This window comes from Beta vulgaris, chromosome 8 (assembly GCF_026745355.1).
Source record: "Beta vulgaris subsp. vulgaris cultivar EL10 chromosome 8, EL10.2, whole genome shotgun sequence".
Taxonomy (NCBI): domain Eukaryota; kingdom Viridiplantae; phylum Streptophyta; class Magnoliopsida; order Caryophyllales; family Amaranthaceae; genus Beta; species Beta vulgaris.
Window position 1 is genome coordinate 57,661,412 of NC_079209.1, and position 15,714 is coordinate 57,677,125.

The window sequence follows — 15,714 nt, forward strand, 5'->3', positions numbered from 1 at the left end:
CTCTTCGAGTAGCATAAAAAAGAACCTGACCATCAGAATTGCTGGCCACAATACCCATCCCTTTACAGCCAAAGATGCATCTAAAGTTTTCCACTCTTTTAGGTTAAAACAAGAAAACAAGGATGGATATCTATTAAGTTAGACATGAACAATATTGTAATGGATTAAAATAGAATGATTTGTTCACTACTTTAGAAAAAAAAAATAGGCTTTTTGTTCAACTTGGCAAAATTGGATCAAAAGTTTGTCTTTCTACTCCTTCCTTTTCAATTCAAGTTAACGGCGTCGTTGGGGATTGTTTAGGTGTGGCTGGCCATACGCAAGACGTGATGTATTATTTTAGTCTACAAATATTTGTGTTGGAACACAAGGTGACACTCAAGAAGGGGGGAGTTGAATTGAGTGACGAAATCTAATCGATTTTCGCAAAACCTAGGCTATGGCACAGTGTCAGACACTGTGTGAAACGCTCGTAAATTTCTGTTTTGAGTTTTTGCGAAAATTAAAACTATTATATTAAATCAATACTCAAACTCAACATATAACGTGGTTCAATCTCACCTCTGAGATCTACATCCACAAGAAACAAAAACTCTTTTATTTTTTTTTAATCCTAAAATATCAACCTCTTGATACAATAAGAATTCTTCACTACTAACCCTAGTAGTGACCCCCAACACTTAACTCTAAGTGTCAGTTGACACTCTCTATAATTGTAAGATTACAGAAAGAAAACGATCCTCAACTATGTGTTTCTTATTCAAGCAATTTCGAGGACAATTACAATCGTTGAATAAATACTTAAACTGACTCGAACAGTGTTATACTCTGTGCCTTAGGAAACTGTTTTCAGCTCTTAATATCTCTAATTATTTTCTCTGAAAACGTGAGTTATGAGAATGAGTTATAATCCCTTTTATAGCTTATGGAGTGTACGAAAATCCTTCTCTAAGTGATGATTATCTTTCACTCCTAAGATGAAGAGATAAAACCTTTTCTTTTTAGAAAACAAACTTTATCCTTTTCATCTTTATCCTTATTTCTAAAAAGACAAGTTTTCTTTAAATCAATGTTTATCCATAATCTTGATAACCAATTTGATTTCCTTTTTATCTCATATTCCTCATTTATTTCGAAATCCTTTTTATTTAAAATAGTTTATGAAAATCTTATTTTTATAAAACTATTTTATCTCGTTTTATTTTATTAAATCAGTTTTTTTCGAAAACACTTTAAATCCGGTTTTTATGAAATCTTTTATAAATTGTTTTTTTTTCCAAAACTTTATCAAAACTATTTTCCTAAATTCCGAATTACATTTTCCTTTTGCTTTCAAAATTCTTTTATTAAATATTTTTTCTTAAAATTTTTTTAAACTTGGTTTTTTTAAAAACATTTTCTTTAATATCTTAACTTCGAAACTAAGATTCCCTTTTTATATAGATATATGAAATTAATATGCTTACCTATTTTCTTAACTCTAAGAAAATAAATAACCATTCTAATTTCACATTTCTAATTTTAGCACAAAGTTTAGCACAAGGTTCCAATACTTTACATTACATAATTAAGAGTATAACAAAATCTAAGCTTTCATATCTTCAAGTTCTCCAATCTTTCACGAACGTCCAGTCTTCATGGCTTTCTTAGATCACTGTTACACTCATACAAGTTATTGCACAATTCGTTTATCATCAAAATAACATGTGTTTATCATCATCAAAATAACATTGACTTAGAGTCACAATAAATTCCCCCTTTTTGATGATGACAAACAAATAATGCTTCCCCCTCAAACTATGCACCATTAATTGACATTAGGAAAATTAACATAATATCATTCACATACTTTCACAAGTAACTTGGTAACCAAGATAATTTCATTCAATAGTCTAAGTATTATACCCATCTTCCCCCTTTTGACATTATCAAAAAGGAGAGCATCAACATGTTTCGCGAGTCAAAGTGAGATATTATAGTCAGCAAAATAACGCAAGTAGCTCAAGCAATAAATACTAAGGATGCTGGTGCTATGTCATAATCCAACTCACAATCCGAAGTCATTAAGCAAAAATATAATCCAACTCACAATCCGATTTATGAAGTAAGAAATAATTATGAAGGATCATGGTTGATAGCTAAGAATGTACACTAGTGGAAAAATGAAGAAGGGTTGCGCTGAAAAAGGCCTGTAGGGCAACGCTTTTTGACAGCAGCTCTTTCAATAGCAGCCCTTCACATTTTTAGTAGGGCTGCGCTAGAAAAGCGCAGCCCTTCACTGTGAAGGGCTGCGCTTTTACCTAAAACGCGCAGCCCTTCCTACCAAAAAAAAAATTTTTTTTTTTTGACATTTTTGACTCATAATCTCACATTTTCTGAAATTATACAGAAGAGAAGAGAAATGAAACGAAAATAAACCCAAAACAAAAAAGAACGAAACGAAAATGAAAAAAAGGAACAAAAACTAATATACAGAAGAGAAGAAATTATAGATCTGAAAATACAAATTAATCAAAACGAATATGAAAATACAAGAACATTAATCAAAACAAAGAGAAGTATACGAGAACATCAAATCAAAACAAAGAGAAGTAACAAGAACATTAATCAAACAAAGAGAAGTATATACAAGAACATTAATCAAAACAAAGAGAAGTATACAAGACCTATAGATCTGAAAATACAAGAACTACCTCCAAACAGTAACCTAATAATGTTTAAATACATAAAACAAAACCCTAATACATAATTAAGGAAAAAAAAATCGGAAAAACTTAAAATGGCTATTTGGAGGCTTAAACGAACTCGGATGACTTAGAAAGCCTAAACGTCACGGCGTAGCAGTGTGTTTGACTCGTTGGCCCGTTCCGCTTCCGAAAAGGTATCACAATAGGCAATCGGACTCCGTCGGCATGATTAGTGCAAATCATTTTAGCGTTTTTGTCGCAACGTTTCTGGGAGTTTTTGAGAGAGAAGAGAGGATGAGAGAGAAAGAGGAGAGGGAGGAGGGACGTGAGAGAAGGAGGAAAAGGAATAATGAGGACGTGAGAGAGGAGAGAGAAGAATGAGGATATATTTGACGAATCCCGCTTAATATTTGAAGCCCACGAACTTTTTTATTTCAAATTTTTTTAGGAAGGGCTGCGCTTTTTTTAAAAAAGCGCAGCCCTACATAGAGAAGGGCTGCGCTTTTTTAAAAAGCGCAGCCCTTCACTTAGTAGGGCTGCGAAAAATTTTAGGAAAAGCGCAGCCCTTCTGTAGGTAAGAAGGGTTGCGCTTTTCCTAAAAGCGCAGCCCTACTAAGTGAAGGGTTGTGCTTTTTAAAAAAGCGCAGCCCATCTGCTATGTAGGGCTGCGCTTTTTAAAAAAAGCGCAACCCTTCACCAGTAGGGCTGCGCTTTTAGGAAAAACATTTTCTTTAGTATCTTAATTTCGAAATTAAGATTCCCTTTTTATATAGATATATGAAATTATTATGCTTATCTATTTTCTTAACTCTAAGAAAATAAATAACCATTCTAATTTCACATTTTTAATTTTAGCATAAAGTTTAGCACAAGGTTCCAATACTTTACATTACATAATTAAGAGTATAACAAAATCTAAGCTTCCATATCTTCAAGTTCTTCAATCTTTCACGAACGTCCAATCTTCATGGCTTTCTTAAATCACTGTTACACTCATATAAGTGATGGCACAATTCGTTTATCATCAAAATAATATGTGTTTATCATCATCAAAATAACATTGACTTAGAATCACAACAATTTATTCCTCAAAAAATGTACCTAAAAGATATTCTTCTCATGGGGTTCAACGCAAGAACTTCTTCTCTTCTTCTTAGAACTTGCACTAGGAACTTTCTTTATTATTATCCTTAGGTACCATTATTAGTTTAGTTAGTAAACCTTGCACACATAAAACTCAAATCCATGTTAATTTATTACTCTAATTTTTCATTACAAAACCATATTGGGTCAACAGATGCACTCAGCTTGCATAAAGTACCACCAATGCTATCAGGGCCGTCTCAATTATTTATCAGGGCCCTATACAATTATCAAAATATTCAGGCCCGACTAAGAGCCAATACATCTGGTGTTGAGGAACATGACCTCTACATAGTTGGGGCCCCAAATTGATTCTTAATCTACGTTTTGTGAAATGCATGCATCAGTTTAACAGGTTGTGGCTCGATGTACTTTTTACTTAGAAACATCGAAGGTGGGAGATTCAAACATAATCTCACATTCTCACTTGTCATTAGAGACGAACAAAATAAGAAATGTCATAAATTGCATTTTCCAAGTGTACCCCTAAAATTAAGGTACGTTGTTGTACGTAATAGTATAATAATGGTTGACTCAAGACAACTAAATACTTTAAACTGATAAGATTAATGATGCCAATAGATTCATTATGAAGGAGAAAGTATGAAAGTCCTATAGTGAGATGTCAAAATAGCAACTCATACAAAAAGAGAAAAATTTTTTGGTACCAAAGATAAGTCAAAGTGGTATCAAAATAGAGTATTTGTTGGATTTTATACTTTTATCTCTCAGTTTGTGAGACTTTAGGGGTTTTGCTTTTGGTGTTTTATTTCCTCTTACAGATTGATTTGTTGGTGAGAATTTGTCAGCTTCACATAATATGTTAATTCTTCACTTATAATCAGTTGAATCAAATCAAACTCTACGTCAAAAATACAACAGAACAATAGATCCCGTCATAGAAGTTTGTATCAAACAGTAATGTCAAAGGCGGTTTGTAGAATTGTTAGATCTTATCAATGATTGTTATGTGATTTAGGCATAATAGAATTTTTGCCAATAGAATTTTGTTTGATCATAATTGATATGTACTTATTGATTTTGAAATATATTGTAGATGTCATATGACTTAAATTCAAAAAAAAAAACCCCACTTTTACATATCTTCATCGATGACTTCCTTACTCATTTTCTCTCTCCTCTTTACCTTTTCTATCACCACTACTTTAACGATAGCCAAACGTAAAACACATAAAAACTCAACTGCATCATACGGGCCAAAAATCACACGACTAATAAAATAAACATCCAAACTTATTGAAGGGGTTATTATTCACTCCTTACATGCTATCTCAAGATGCACTAATTAGCGGAGGTATTAACATCACTGTTGATTCCACTGGCATGGAACTCCTTATCGTTGGAGGTCTAGGTTTGATGCAATGTTATGTGCGTACTCGAGCATGCAGCGCTCCTAGTATCATCTTTGGGAGAAGTAAGGCAATTGCATTGGCTATATTGGTAAGGTTAAGCATAAAGTCGTTCAAGGAACATATGTGAAGAATATAATCACCATATACTTATCAGTTCTCTGAAGATTTTGAACAGCACATAGTGCCCTTACAATCACATACCTAAAAACTGGTCCAACTCCTTTTCAACACCAACAACAATCACCTCAATACATGTAACAAACTGTCCGTTGCAGTAAATCGAATCTCATCAAAAAGAACACAAAGATATTCCAGTAATATCATCGTCCTCCAACCAAAAGATTGAGGGTTCAACTTATTTGTTGTTTACACTTCATTTGGACCAAGAGAACACATAGAAACTTGACGACTTGTTGATCAAGGAGAAAAAATCATGCAAAATGACACCCTTTTGCTATCTATCTTTATGTTACATAGGGACGACTATGTACAACAATTAGACCTGGGATGTAAAAAGCTCCATCACCCATATAAATGACTTGCAATTATTATCATCTTTAAAAAAAGAGAATGGAATAATCGATTGAAAGCTAGAGTGATGAATCTGAAGTGGAAAGAAAGATGGCAAGGGTGATTGAGAGTAGAGAGCGTCGGACCTAAAACAATCAAGTCTTCAAACAGGCAAAGAAAATGAAAATTCTGATACATAGATGTGAATATGATTCTGTCGAATGGGTTTCAGGTTCAAACATGATAAGGTAATACCTAACTAATGAAGGAAGACAAAATCGCCAGTACCTCAGATAACAAAAAAAACTACTAAATAATTTTACTAGTCCTCAATAACAGCAAACTACAACAGACTAGGATCACCAAATGCTTTCGAACACCTGGATCAGCATCATTAACTTTCTAACAAGTTATCGAGGTGCAGTGTACACCTGCTGAGATGCATCATATTGTTGATAGCCAGGCTGAGGCTGGGGTGACACCGTTTTTCCATATGCAACAGGTGCACCAGCAGGAACACCAGCATATCCACCAGATTGAGCAGCAACAGCCGCCTGATCATAACCAGCCTGTGTTGGAGCTGCCTGAACATAGCCTTGTTGTGCCACAGCAGGTGCAGCACTGTAAGCTTGTTGTCCGGCTGCTGCAGCATAAGCTGACGGATCTACTTGGCCCTGGTAATATGCAGCAGCATTGGTAGCAGCAGCAGATGGATCAGTATAGCCCGGTTGTGCTGTTGTTGGGTATTGACCATAGCCAGTGGTTGATCCAGCAGTTTGCACATAACCAGCAGCCTGCTGCCCGTATGCAGAAATAGGCTGGCCTGCCTGCTGGGGGTAACTCGCTGCAGCAGGTTGAGGCTGAGCATAGCCATCATTTGTCACGGGTGCAGTACCATACGAAGCTTGTGAATATTGCTGTTGCTGAGACATGTTTTGACCATAAGGCTGAGCTGCAGAAACAGGAGCTTGATAAGATGTATCTGCAGCAGGCTGACTTGCTGCTGGAGGGGCATAACCTTGAGGGGCAGCCTGTGATGGCATGCCATAGGATGGTGGCCTGTTGTATTGCTGCTGTTGGGGTGGATAGCCTTGTTGTGGTGCATAGCCTTGTCCAGCATAAGGCTGTTGCTGCATTGGAGCCTGTGTATCATATTTTGGCTCCCCATATCCGTGACCATAACTTTGAGCAGGTGGTGCAGTTTGGGAGTAAGGAGTAGGGTGAGCATAATCTGCACCTCGAGGCTGGGTGTAATTGTAATTTGCCTGAGAATGAGGGGGAGGTGCCATGGATGGGCCAGATGAATGATGACCTGGCATGTGTGTAGAGTGTGGGGTGGATACTGGAGCATTTGCTACATGGCCGCCTCCTTGTCCATAATAATCATATCCACCGCTATGAGATGATGGCCCCTGAGCTGGCGGTCTGTGCTCCCAAGAACCAAAGCCGCTTCTTGAGGGACCCTGCGGAGGATAGTTACCATAAGACTGAGGTGGGTATTGCTGATTTTGAGAAGGGTAAGGCCCTCGCTGATGATAATCATATGGCACTGTCTGAGCAGGATGAGGACCACGAGTACCCCACTGAGGCACACCGCCAGGAACACGAGGACGGTAATTCTGCTGGCTGTAGCTACTGCTAGATAATTGTGATGGTCTTCCAGGCATCTAGTGAAATTCAGAATAGCGAATATCAATAAATCATAATTAGATCATAGAAGCAAAATCTAATTTATCAACAATACTGAGAAAATGTTTAATGTCAATAGCAAATTGCTAGATGATACCACAATTGGAACACATAAAGCACCACAACTAAAGCTCTAGAATCATAAACTCAAGAACATGGCACCACAGCAGCAGCAGAATTCAACAAACATAACTACAAGAACAAACATAACTACAAGAACAAACAACCATCCCTAAAAGAGAGAATTTGAACTACAATCATCAACATGAAAAGTAAAACATGTCTTACAATAAACCAATAAGAACGTGAGATGCATGTCATGCACAGCTAAAATATTCAAAAGACCCCTTTGTATACGAGGATATGCAAATGAAATAAAGGATTTTATGTCAGACCACCTTTGGGATGGAACTTTTTGTGAGTAAGCACCTGTACTCCCTCCGCTTGTAGATAGATGTTCCACTTCCTTGGTAACCAAATGAAACAACCCATGTGATAAGGTGCAAGAGAGAGAAACAGAGAGGATGAACTTGTCTTTTATGAGAAGTGGAACATATATTTCAAAAGATCCTAGATAGGAAAGTGTCAAGTTTTCAATGGATGAAGTAAAAAAAATTTCCAACTGGAAGCACCTTGGAAGAATTTTTGTTTGATGACACCATCCACCAAATTCCGTCCAAAAAGTCAAGATTCCGGCCTTGACCACAATATATGTAATACTTACTAAGTACCTCAATAAATGTAACACTTCTGTTTGTGGTACATGGATCTTCCCTATCTCTCTCCTCGTCTAAGAGCAAAGATTGACCTCTTCCTATATCTCCTCTTCCTTAATAAGTATGCCGAAACCAAGTGTTAAATCTAACTACAAACAGAGGGAGTACTTAACCATATATATATATATATATATATATATATATATATATTATAATATATATATATATATATATATAAGCACAATACGATGAGTTCGAATAACAGACGTATTCTCCACAAATCATCAACTGGAGCATTTTACATCTTACTGTTATACTTGTAGAGGCATGAGCAATAAACAGCATAATATTAGACATTTTTTCAGAACAGCAGTAGTGGCAAGCTTCAACCAAAAATAGAGAGATTATAACAATATGAGCAACCATAAATTTACTATTTGAGAAAAAATGCATGGGCCACATCCTCCAAATAAGATATGATTAAAATACAAGCATCTACAGGATAGGGAATAAAATGTGAATAAGATAACAGGTGACATACACCAAACTTTCATATTATCATGGGACTTGATTCAACACTCTCATCCATCAAAAGAGGAAGACTATCAGCTAGCATTGCTTTCTATTAATACATGTTTTTGTACATGGGGCACCATAGAACACTGAGGTCGAGACAGCATACTCTTGGCAAAAATCATTCTTTCAGTTTCTAAGTCTCAAAGCAATCTTACCAACTAGTAAATTCCAGCAAGTGGGAGATTTAACGCCTGATACCTCTCTTCGATGGACGACACTGAAAATTGGTTGCCTATTGATACACCAAGAAACGAATGCTGACCGCATTTGGAAGGTATTAGCCATATCTGCATTTTTAAAGCCAACCAGTTCGCAGTCGGAACTTTCAACATATATAAAGATGCCAACCGACATTTCGATGGAATACAGAATTTTTCCAGTTGCAGCAAGAGATCTTGGCATGGATCATGAATCATTTTTTGCAGAACTCTCATGAATATCACTCAATTAGATCACTCTCGCTCATAATCTACATCATAGTCAAATCCCCCCTTCATAAAGGATTATCATATACAAACCAAGATATTGTATACTACCCATCACATACAAACACATGCAACCTCTTCATAGCTAACCTGATATCTATTTAGTTATTTATCACCTCGTTAACAATAAACGCAAGAAAGATGATCCAAAAGTAACATCTCATATAATCTCATACATAAACCTAATTGAGTCTTAAAAGGGAAATTTATTTTCTTCAGAACACAAAGTTTGTCACTATTGTTGATTTTCAAACCCTAGGAATGATCATAGCTACTACAATAATGGCTCTTGGAGGAAGCAAATCTTCTTAACAATTACAAATTCAAACCCCAAGAAAGCAGCTCTGAAAGCTAACACATTAATAAGAAGAGAAATTACAGATAACTCATACAAGTAAAATATAGTGGGATTACGTTTCTGGATACAGATAAAAATGAGACACCAAAAGGTTCGTTTCTAATATAAATGTTGCTCTGGATTAATTTATACAGTTAGATAAGAAGAGGTGATTTTCATAAGAAAAACAGGAGGAGACAGATAAGCAATATGCAATATCATGGATGGCAAAAAGTGGAAAGAAAGCATGTCCATCATAAGCTATTGATGCCAACCAACTTATTGCCTACAAGAATCTATAAAATCTACAAACTCTTCAGAGAGATAGAAATAAACAGACAGGCTTCGGAGGCCGGCTACATTCATATAGTCATACGACAATCACAAGCGCAATAATGTATCGCTACAGAAACTCTTGCTCACAATAACAATGAAGGCCAATAGGAATATTTTCAATCGTGAGTTATATTTGCAATATTCACAACATACAAGGATAAGGAAACATACAAATCAAATGTGTATAAGCAGATATTTCATTTGTAGCAACAAGCATCACAGAAGAGTCACATGCTAACATACTCTACATATGAAACCCTGTAATAAGACATGCCAGCTCGCGTAATATTTTCTGTTCAGAGTGACTTAGCAGTAGTGTAACAGTCGCCTAAATTATTTAAACAGCACTCAAGCAAATGCAATACTTTTAAAATAATTACATAAGCTTCAGAATATAGTCATTGAGTACCTGATTCATAACCTCCTTTATTAGTTCCCTGGCCACTTCCACCTGTTTCTTGTCACCAGTCACTTTCACTTTCTTCTCTTTCGATTGTTGCTCCCCAGGAACATTTTGTGGTATCAACTACAAGTGACAATTAAAAATACACGTCAGCAAACTATAATTTAAGGAGACACAAATTAGAAAGTGTGCTTAATTAGTACAGTCAACCAAAGTGATCAAAAATTCATCTTGAGTACCTGGATACGCGCACCAGATCTTGTCTGCAAATTCCTAATCGTCTCACCTCCCCTGCCTATTATTAAACCAACCTGCATGACAAGCCACTATCTGATCAAAAGAGCTTCAATTAAGAAGTATGAACTGCACTACTGCAGCATGCGAAAAGAGAAACTTTGGTATAAGATAAGCTTAACAAGCCACTATCAGATCAAACAAAAGTTAAATAGTAGGAACTAATAACAAAAAAAAAAAAAATAGAAAAGTGTCAATCTAAAATTACTTTGTCACCAGGAACAGGTATCTCAATCTCCATAGATCCAGAGGTAATTGCAGCAGTAAAACCCCTAGCCACAAGGGAAGGTGAACCTCCTGCATCAGCCTGCAGATATTGTACAAGAGCTATCAAACATGAACCGGACAACTTGAGAGGGAATGCAAAGGGGGTATGAACATTAGACACATGCACACTCTGCCACCAATCTTGATTCTTGCACATTCACTCACTGTCAATTTCCAGCAGAGTCAAGAGTTATATATTTCTTAATTAAGTTACAATAAACAAGATTAAAATTGCTCACTATATTGACTGAGCTACTAGTTTATTGTGAAGTAGTCCAGCGTTGGTGCACATCATATTGAGAATCATATCAAAGCCCTACACCTATCTAGAGCTGGACTTCATCAGAAGCATTAGAAAAATGCAGGAGTTGGTGCATTCTCATCTGACTATGGCCAAGTTTCTAGAGAACATCTGGGTAAGAGAGAGATTTTTGTTCATTTTGTAAACGATTGAATGATCAATTTGACCTCCAAGACAGCAATAACACAGACTTGTTATTCACTTTAAAAAAAATATGCTCCCAGAAAAAAAAAATGTCCATGGAAGTTACTACAATCAAACAAGGCCCACTAAGTTCACAAAAATTCAAGTAAAAGGTTTCAGGAGAAAGGAACCAAGCATGTATATAGTGAATGCCTAACCAGATAACAAAAACAAAAAAAGAAACTGGGCCAGTAAAAGCTGCAGAAGTAGATAACATAGCAGCAATAAAAAAAAAAATCATAAACATCAAAATTTTCAATGAGACATACCTCTGCTATAACATCCTTTATCAGTCTTTCAGCCTTGTTTAAACATTCAATTGGCCCCACAAGTTCAACTGGCCTAGTTGCAGATCGTGGATCAGCATCGGCATCTCTTGTGATTTGAATTTTAGCCCCGGAATTCAGCTGCAAATACTTTATCGTATCTCCTGATTTGCCTATAAGAACTCCAACCTGCAACAATTTAGAATCAGAAAATGAACAGCATCAGAATACCAGCTTCCCTCAATCACAAAAACCAAAAAGTAGTTGCTTCACTCTACTGAGTAAAAAGACAGTTATGGTCAGATGGACATACATCTTACTCAAAGCTTTCCTAAAAATATATGTGTGTGTGAGGTGCAAGTGGAGTGTGAGAGTGAGTGTGAGTGTGAGTGTGAGAGTGAGTGTGAGTGTGAGTGTGAGTGTGAGAGGGAGAGGGAGAGGGAGAGGGAGAGGGAGAGGGAGAGGGAGAGGGAGAGGGAGAGGGAGAGGGAGCGAAAGAGAAAGAGAGTGTGAGCGTGGAGAATGGAGTGCAAGTCTGTGTTGAACACACCATCAATCAACATTTCCCACTACATCCCTGCTTCATCTATGTTCAATTCATAATCTAACTCACAAGCATGATCTCAAATCTTAGATGTGGTTGCTACTGCAGTAGCGCTCACGAAACCACTTTCGCAAGCGATGGGGATGTTTAGCAGCTGTTGCAGGCTTGCAGCCTCCCATTTCGGTCGCAGAAAGCTCGAAAACCTTTACAATGCATGTATGCGGTCACGATGAGGTGACACGGATTTATTACCATGACCACAAATACGCCAACCTAGCAGGCTAGTACAATGTAGTTCCAGCTGAGATTTATTACCACAATCACAAATAGGCCAACCTAGTACAATGAAATTATAGTTCTTATAAAACGAGTAACCTATGCTCCACTAATGCAAATTGTACAGAAGCTTATAACCAATCAGACAAGTTAACGCAAAATGCCTCTACTTAATCTAAAAATGCTTTTTCTAATGGAGTGCCCTAATCATCAAACACATTTCACACCAACACATTATACTTTTACATTACATCCGGAAGGAAACAATCTTTCAAAGCTCGTTACAAATTTGAGCAGAAATATAAAAGATTTAACAACAAATATTCCCAACCAACTCGAAATACGCAATTTAGATAACCCAATCTTTCATCGAACATATCTTATTTCATAGTATTGTAGATAGTTGGAATAAATAGGGAACACTGGTGATTTTGAGCTCAACCAACGACAAGTCAACAACAAGACTGGAAGTATCACTATCGTTCCAAGATACGAACAACTGTTAATTACTGATATAAGACCAGATCCTAATTTCATGGTAAATTCAAACATCATCAGTCCACACACGTTATACTTTGGCCTCAAGAAAAAAAATCATCCTGAGGATTAATAGTCATTATAGTCCAAATCATTACATGATACTTTCAAATTATTAACCAAATTAGATTCTCATATGCGGGTGATGGGTTACAGCCATACAGGTACATATCCAAATGTAGGTAACATGCTCACTTCTGAACTATGAACATGATTTCGTGTCAGTCAAACAATAAGCAAACTTATGAGCTATGAACATGATTTCGTGTCAGTCAAACAATAAGGCAATAAAGAAAGAAACATCACCTTATTATTGGGAATTTCAATTTTCCTCTTAGTGCCAGAATCAGAATCATGTTGCTCAGAAGCAACATCACCTTGTTCTGCCCCTTCAGTGGCCATCTTTTCTGCACTTTCCACCGGAACAGCCTCCGAAGAAGGTATGTCAACATCCTTCCCTTCGGAATTATCTTCGTGAGCATCAACCGTCTTCTCACCCTCGGAGACAGGTTGAACTCCATTCACCTCTTCAGGAATCACCTCTTTCGTTCCCTCCTCACCGCCTGCCTGATCACCAACAGCTGCTTCAGTACTCTCAACAGCTGTTTCAGTACTCTCAGCAGCTGCCTCAGTTTCGGCATTCACCGCAGCAATCCCGTTATCCTCCTCGGGCTTATGCCCATTCTCACTTGCTGTGTTCATCCCACCAAAGATAGAGAAATCAAAGTTAATAACCTAAACTCCAATACAGCTGACAATGTTTTATTCTTCCAGTAATTCAATTACTAAGAATTCAATCAATTATTCATAAATCAGCTCAAGATGCTCGATTTCTGCATATCCAACGCCAATTTGAAAAGATAAAAGAAACAATCGCAAACAATATCCAACAACAATGAGATAATTAAAATATTAAAAAAAAACAATCAGGCATCAAAAATGTCAATAGATTCAAATGTAACAAAATCCTCAACACGAAACAAAAAAAACAAGAAAGATTAAAACGAGGAGTGAAGATGAGAGAGAAAAACCTAAAGAATCAAGTTGTTCATCTAAACGAGGTCGTTTAACAAAATCTTCATCTCCATTTTCAGTCTCATCCTTCTCCTTGATTTCGCCGTCAAGTTCGACAGTAGAATCAGGTGCCGGTGCGTCAGGTTCAACCATATCTTCAAGCTTTCGTTTATGATTGTGATCAATAGGAGCTTGAGGAGTAACGGTAACAACCTCTTCTTCCGCCATTAACGGATCTTGAAGAAAGAATGGAGGTTGATTTTTATGGAGGGGAAAGAATTAGGGTTTACAGAGTTGGAGGAAGAAGATAAAGAGAGAAAAAAGAGGATTTGCGTCAGTAGGTGAGTAAAGCTATTTTAAGGCCTATATATGGAATATTGGAAATGAATAAATATTTGAGATATTTTTTAGGTGTTTCTTTTGGTTTGGGCTATTTGTTAACTGGCTTAATGGTGGTACATTTGGGTTGGCTTACGAAGTTGAAACAACAATCTTGTGCTCATATTGTATAGCATCTTTCATATTTTGGTAAGGTAGGGTTCCATGAAGATATAAGTTTTATGGGAATAATAATAGGTTAGAAATTCTACGATAAAATAACGTCTTGAAATTTTTCTAAGGTAGGGATTCGTAAAATCAATTGGTTCTATAAAAAAATCTAGCATCTTATGATTTTATGTAACATAGAAAGACATAGAAATATATAGTTCTAATATCTTGAGAATTTTGGATTAAGATAAGTATTTATATAACATAACCACATGGATCTATTAATTCTTATAATTATGGACTAGCATAATTGAGTCAAACAAGAAAATGCAAGAACTTATCAATTCATGGTATCAATTGTGGCCTCTCACGTGTTGTTGTAGATGGCCACCCGACCAGGCTACCTAGGAGCCACTCACCCAACCCGACATTGTGTCATATGAGTCTAAGTTGCATATGATCCGCATTGGGTTTTGCTTTCAATAGTGAGGAATCGAACAATTTATGTTGAGCTACAATTAGGCAATTTCGGTAGCGGGTGAATTAGTATGATCAAGCAAATGAACACAACCCTCGTTTTTTGGTCAGTTTCCCACGTCTATTATTTGTATTCTTTGACGAGTTGATAATGTTGTTATCAAAAGATGTCCTAAATCTTTTTGCAACATATCTGATAAAAAAAATGAATGAAGATAAAAGTCATATGGCTTTCTCTTTAAAACACCTCTCAGACCACCTTAATTAAACCTTTTTTTCATGATAGACTTCATGTAAAAGAAGTTAAATTTCAAAATTGTATTTAGGTATGCCCATTGCTCTCAATAGACCATAGCATAAGGATGTTCCTTTTGTTGTGGATAAAACCAAAATTAAGCTTGTCATCCTTTTCATGACTACCTTACCGAGAAAGAAACAAGCTTATATTAGACTTATGCAAGCTTTCTCCATCTTTCTAACTTTTTTTTAAAGATAAATTTCATTAATTGAAGGTCAGCGACATCTACAATAGATATTAAAGAAAAACAAGATACAATTAAACAAGATTAAACACATAGTAGTTGCATACTTGCATTAATAACATATATAATGAGTTATGACATATGTTTATTGTCATATTAGCATGTGTTCGCTAAAGAACATGTTGGTCATATGTTTATTGTTTGTTTGTAATATATTCAATGAAGTGACATGAATTAGTGATGAATTAATAATCATATATTTATTTACAAATGTGTAATGTTTCTTCCAATGTTATTTTTATGATTATATGATGTTTATTGTAGTATTT

General features: G+C 36.1%; 1 protein-coding gene across 1 annotated transcript; it reads right to left on the reverse strand.

Moving 5' to 3' along the window:
• Positions 1-5,883: 5,883 nt before the first annotated feature.
• Positions 5,884-14,294, reverse strand: LOC104902127 (uncharacterized). The gene is made up of 7 exons (XM_010689816.3): positions 13,955-14,294; positions 13,230-13,615; positions 11,570-11,755; positions 10,758-10,856; positions 10,495-10,566; positions 10,262-10,378; positions 5,884-7,380 (listed from the first exon to the last, which is right to left on the reverse strand). The coding sequence occupies exons 1-7, from the start codon at positions 14,163-14,165 to the stop codon at positions 6,124-6,126; spliced, it is 2,328 nt and encodes a 775-aa protein (XP_010688118.2). The 5' UTR covers positions 14,166-14,294; the 3' UTR covers positions 5,884-6,123.
• Positions 14,295-15,714: the final 1,420 nt, after the last annotated feature.